At 43.3% G+C, this 5,950-nt stretch overlaps 1 protein-coding gene across 1 annotated transcript; it reads left to right on the top strand.

Moving 5' to 3' along the window:
* FAM26D (family with sequence similarity 26, member D) lies at window positions 1–2,222 on the top strand. Its single transcript, XM_009880595.1, has 2 exons — window positions 1–558; window positions 1,818–2,222. Exons 1-2 carry the CDS (start codon window positions 1–3, stop codon window positions 2,220–2,222), a joined length of 963 nt encoding a protein of 320 aa, XP_009878897.1.
* The last annotated feature ends 3,728 nt before the right edge of the window (window positions 2,223–5,950 follow it).

The following is a 5,950-nucleotide window of genomic DNA, read 5'->3' as shown; positions in this document are numbered from 1 at the left end:
ATGACTTTCCTTCCAAAGTGGTTAACTTTTCTAAAAGGCAAAGAGGTTGTTATTGCTAATGCTATAATTGCAATATTGACAATTGGTGGGCAGCAACTATTCTCCTTTTTTACATTTAGCTGTCCCTGTCATGTTGGACAGAACCTTATCTATGGGCTGGCTTTCCTAGGAGTTCCTGCACTGATCCTTCTGGTTGTTGGCTATGCCCTGAATAACCAGACTTGGAGGCTGGTTACAGGCAAAAGGTCTCCTCTTCAGGAAGGGACTACACCAAACCGGTTACTGCAATGCAAACTCATCTGCTTTGTCTTGTGCAGCATCACCGGGAGAGCCCTGGTTGCTCCAGTAACGTGGCTAGCAGTCACCCTGATAAATGGTTCATATTATGTCTGTGCCATGAGTGAGTATGTCTCCGTGCATTATTACGGAGCTAATCCTAATGTTACTGCTAGTGAACGCAGAAGGATATTGGCTGCATTTCCATGCAGTCAGTTAGTTCCTCCAGAGCTGACGCGGGCAAGAGATGAAGTGATTCTCCTACTGCGATACCAGTCACAAGTGAGTAACTCATTGCTTCTGTTGTCTGTGGATCTAATGATGAGAACTAGAGTTAATTCAGCAGGCAAAGTGTTAGGATAAAATAGGATCAGTATCTTTTGTCTTAAGTGCCAAATCTCTGTGTGTTTTGAAGCCTGCTTTGTTCCTGTAAGTGGAACTGAACTTTAGGTATATACATTAGTATATCTGGTTGTTCCGTTTGTTTCCTGTTACTGGAGGACATATTCCTCCTTGCCTAGTATCTTAAAAAGTACCATGAAGTAAGACAAATGGAAGCTCAGGGGCCAGGGAGGGTATGAAGTTTCTTCATTCAAGCATAAGAAATGTGACCCAGGGGCCCAGGCTGTGAGAGCTCCATTTAAACCAAATCGAAAGTTTGGTTTTAGATCAGACTCAATTCTAAAAGCTCACGTACTGGATAAAAGGGGGAACATCAAGTGGTCACTTCAGAGAAAATTGGTTTTAAACTGGCTATAAGCTATGCTAAGCTAGGAATTAGATGGCTTCTCTTCTCATAATAATGGTTGTAGAAGCGAAATCCTTAACAAGTTATGCAACAGAACTTCCTTAAACTTGACAGAAAGAAGCAACTTTGCTACATGGCTACCTCCAGTAGTGTCGTGGTTTAACCCCAGCTGGCAGCCACTTTGCAGCTTTCCCCCTTCCACCCAGAAGGGTAGGGAGAAAAGGAGGGGAAAGCAGAAAAAAACTTGTGGGTTGGGATAAAGGCAGTTTAATAGAACAGTAACAGAAAAGGAAAAATAATAATAATAACAATGACACAAGTCACTCTCACCACCTGGTGAATTGGTACCTTCCTGAGCAGTGATCATGGATTTCCCTCGCTCCCTGGCTAATCCCCATTTATATACTGAGCATGATGTCTGTGGTAAGGAATATTCCATTGGCTGTTCTATTGTTCTGTCTATGCTCTTTCTCAGCTTCTATGGGAAGCTGAAGAGAGTCCTTGGAAAGTATAAACATTGCTTATCAACAACTAAAACAACACGCGTTATTGACATGCCTGTCACAGCAATTACTAGAAAGAAAATTAATTCTTTCCCAGCTGAAACCAGGATGAGTAGGCCCGGACTGGGTTTGATGGCAACAGACCCTTACCAGGCTTATACCTTGTTAACCTTATTACTCAGGAAAAGCAAGTAAAGATTGTCTTGTGGATTTTCTGATGCTCAGAAGCTACCACTATGAGTATTTTCAGCTGTAACAGGGTTTTTTTTTCTTTTCTTTTTCTTTGTAAGGTGGCTGGCTGGCTTCTGATTGCTGTGGTAGTCATCACTGTCTTCCTGTCTTACTGCCTGGCAAGCTGTTTCTCCCCACTTAGTTTTCTACATTTCAGATACTGGAGCAGCTATGTCCACAATGAGCAGGAGCTCTTTGATGAAGCAACAGACCAGCATTCCAGGCTCTATGCCATACAGCATGTAAGGAAGTTCTTTGGCTTTGTCCCAGGGAGTGAAAACGTAAAGGAAATCCGTATCCCATCTCTCAGAGAGTGGCAAGCTATTTCTGGACTGGCCTTTCTAAAACGAGTGGATGAGGAGCACTACGACTACAGCCTCCTCCATGACTGGGCACTCAAGGAGCCTGTAAATGGAAAATACCTGAAGACTGATGACGACCCTGTGATCAGAACACAGCTCTGAGCGTTCAAGCCCCTACCAACACCTTGCAGAAAAGCAGGAACATGTCCAGCTCCACATGAGACCTGAGCTGCTCTGGAACTTTCCAATGCCTTATTACATTCATATATGAAGTATGTGAGCAAGTACATCTTGTTAATGCAGTCCTTTAGCACACGCTTACAGGTGCCTTTCCTGATGGCATCTGACTTCTGTGGGATGTGACGGTCTATGGCTAGATTAGGGTGGGCTGTTTCAAGTTGCAGCTCTCTGTCTCCAGGTACATACTCATCCTTTTAGCACAAGTGTTAGAAAGCAAAGTTATTCCCAAATGCTTTTTCTTTCCTCCCATTAAAAATCTTTAAAAATTAATAGGTAGACTCTGATTGAATCCTATGAGTCAGTTCAGTCTGTGCAGAGCAAAAGCCGATATCCAGCTTTGTCTCAGTTACCCCTAGCAGAAATGCCTTATTTCTCCTCTGCCATATCTATCTTGTGTTGTGTGAATAAAATAATACTGAGCTAACTACAAGCTATATCTGTGGCTACAGCACTGCAGAAGAAACGTATGGGGAAACTTCAGCAACAAAGGCTAAGTCTAGGTACAGTGATGAGAGAACTTACAGTTCCAGTAAGGAGATAACATGCTCACTGAGGCACAGGGTGGAGAGTGCAACATGTAGCAGCTGCATGAACAAACACTGTGGAAATTTGAATTCAAATGTATTCTGGCTGACAGCAATAGTGAGGTTAGTCTCCTATTCCTTTTAGATATACTTCAGCATCTCTCAGTTGTTTGTGGGCTTGCCTACTGTACAAATAGCAAATCAGGATGGGAAACAAATCTCACTCTGTGCAGTAAGGTTTGCTTTGCCTGTGAAAAACTTAGTATTTAGTCATACTACTGTGATTAAGACCTACTGAATTTAGTGAAAGAAGGCTTAATGATGCTTTTGTGTTAGTGCAATGTGGTATGATGTGATATTAATGTATCTCCTCTCCTAACGCCCCATGCAGATGTTTCTAACTCTAAGGGGGAAAAATGCATACCATAGTTTTTCCTAATGCTTCCTGTATTGCCTTGCCATGTACGTGTGTACACGTGTGTGCTACAAAGCTATATGCTAGATTACAGGATCTGCTGTTAATAAATAACCCCAGATTGCTGACATGGAAAATTGTAATTATTTAGTATATTGTACTAGAAAATGCAGGAGCCAGAAGTAAGTTAAACTGCAGATCTTGGTAAATGTGTTTGGTCTTGAAGTTTTAAACTTTTAAACAAAAGCAAGCACCTTAGCAAATGTAAACAATGTATGTGCTGAATAACTGGAGAATGATGCATATTTTACATCACTAAACAAATTCTTACATATGTATTTCATCGGAATCCTAAACTTTCAGTTAACAGAACTGCACTGTTTAGACACACTCCTTAGGAAGCAAACTGTCTGTTAGTAAACACAATCTCTAATTTCACTTTAAAAATTTGTTTTGTTTTTTTTAAGATGGACCACTGTGTAATCTGGAATACATGCAACTGATTTGTGTATCTAAGAGTTTTTGCAAAAATCCCACCTATGCTGATGGCTGGATCCAAATGACAAAAAAAAAAAAAAAATAGCTGCTGTCTTTATTCTATGTGGGTCCTTTCCAGTTCGTCCCTGGTTTTACAGTACTGCTATAAAAATGATGCAGTATTAGCTGTTGAGTGAGCTGTCAAATTCTTTTAACTTCTTGCTAAACTAACTTTTAAATCAAACTTTGTTGTCCAATTTCATCCCAATCACTATTTGCCCTGTATTTTTTTTTAGAGTTTATAATTTAAAATACTGAGTGGGAATACTAGCTGTATCTGTCATTGTGAAGTCAGCCTGCACTATACAAATAGACTATTGTCCATTAGCATACATTAATTCATAATACTAAACACAGCTGTAGCACTACAGGTGATTCAGTGTACCTACCTTCACTCCTCTGCTCCCTGAAACGTGTCATGCATTGGTAGTAAAGGCACAGCTTCCATAAGAATTTATGATTACAGAAAAATCAATGAGTTGGTACTGAACAGTCTAACTGTGCCTGCTAAAACATGAGTCATCTTACCCAAAATCAATTTAGAATTGCAGTTTGCTCACTTGAATTGAAGAGGATTGTCTTTATGTTTACGGTAAAAGTTCTTCTGGAATTTATTAGCTTGCAAAATGCACCTGAGGGAAAAGTGCTGGCCAGCCCAGGAAATTGATGTACCTTAAAACTACTTTGTACCAAGTACCCAGGGTCTGCTGCTGTTTAACCCTCAACAGGCTTGAATTCATTCTTGCAGGTAACCCCCAATGATGGGGGCTCCCAACATTGTTTGCCTGGAAGATTCCTGTTCTGCCCATGCAACAGGACTTCTGAATTCACTGTGAATGTTTCCTGGAAAGTTTGCAGGTGCTTTTGAACTCCAATCTGTACCACCAATTGATTTTTCCAGCTGACTCAAATGAACTTCCAATTTCAGCCTGAAATGGCATTCAGCTGCCTCCATGGCATAATTATGTTACTCCAAGAGCAACAGTTTTGAATGCCCTTCAGTTTGCTGATCCAAAAAGGCCAACGGCATCCTACCCTGCATCAGGAATAGTGAGGTGAGCAGGACGAGGGACGCGATCATCCCCCCTGTACTTGGCATTGGTGAGACCCCACCTCAAGTACTGTGTTCAGTTTTGGGCCCCTCAGTACAAGAAGGACACCGAGGTGTTGGACCGTGTCCAGAGAAGGGCTACAAAGCCGGTGAGGGGTCTGCAGGACAAGTCTTTGAGGAACGACTGAGGGAACTGGGGTTGTTCAGCCTGGAGGAGGCTGAGGGGAAACCTTATCACTCTCTACAACTACCTGAAAGGGGGTTGTAGAGAGGTGGGGGCTGACCTCTTCTCCCTGGTGACAAGTGATAGGATGAGAGGAAATGGGTTCAAGTTATGTCAGACGAGGTTTAGATTGGATATTAGTAACTTTTTTTTCACTGACAGGGTTATTAAACATTGGAATAGGCTGCCCAGAGAGGCGGTGGATTCACCATCCCTGGAGGTGGTTAAAAAAAAAGGGTAGATGTGGTACTTGGGGACACGGTTTAGAAATGGTTTTGTCAGGGTAGGTTAATGGTTGGACTTGATGATCTTAAAGGTCCCTTCCAACCTCAGCAACTCTATGATCCCTATAAATTTCCAGTGAAAGAATGACAAACAGTGAGTACCAGCCTAAGAGCAATGCACTTTTTCTAGTAAGTCTGAAGCCTGCCTCTTTAGCGGGGAGTCCGCAGACCCTCAGAAGTCTCATTAACAGAGCCTGACTACCTCATCTATTCAAAACACTGCTGTTCCCAGCGGAGGGGGCAGAGAAGCCAGAGCAAGTCTGGCGCACACGACGCCAACAGGGTTTTTCTGGCACGTCAGGTACGGGTGGGTAAACACACCGTAGTCCGTTCTGCCCAGAGCTGCACACCAAGCACTAGAATTAACTGACCAGAGGGCACCGCACTTGATTACTCTTCGCGAAGGCAACCGAAAATCAGTCAGGCTAATTAGCTGTACCCTCACGACCCTCCCCCAGCTCGACGGGCACCCGTCCGGGGCGGCGGCAATATGGCCGCCCCCCTCAGCCGAGCGCGCGCACCGCCCGCCCTTCCTCCCTTCCAGCCCAAAGACATCCACCGCCGATGGAGGCGCTAAGGCATGCCTAGCCGATGACCGGAAGGGGAGCGCGCCAGC

The sequence above is a fragment of the Charadrius vociferus genome, unplaced genomic scaffold (genome assembly GCF_000708025.1).
Source record: "Charadrius vociferus isolate BGI_N301 unplaced genomic scaffold, ASM70802v2 scaffold820, whole genome shotgun sequence".
Classification (NCBI taxonomy): Eukaryota; Metazoa; Chordata; class Aves; order Charadriiformes; family Charadriidae; genus Charadrius; species Charadrius vociferus.
Note: the sequence above shows the minus strand (reverse complement) of the source record. Positions and strands in the feature narration are given on the sequence as shown.

Bases quoted from the DNA above. Each gene is read 5' to 3' on its own strand.
- FAM26D (XM_009880595.1), top strand. From the start codon at position 1: ATGACTTTCCTTCCAAAGTGGTTAACTTTTCTAAAAGGCAAAGAGGTT. The intron at 559-1,817 runs GTGAGTAACTCA...TTTCTTTGTAAG, and splicing joins TACTGCGATACCAGTCACAA to GTGGCTGGCTGGCTTCTGAT.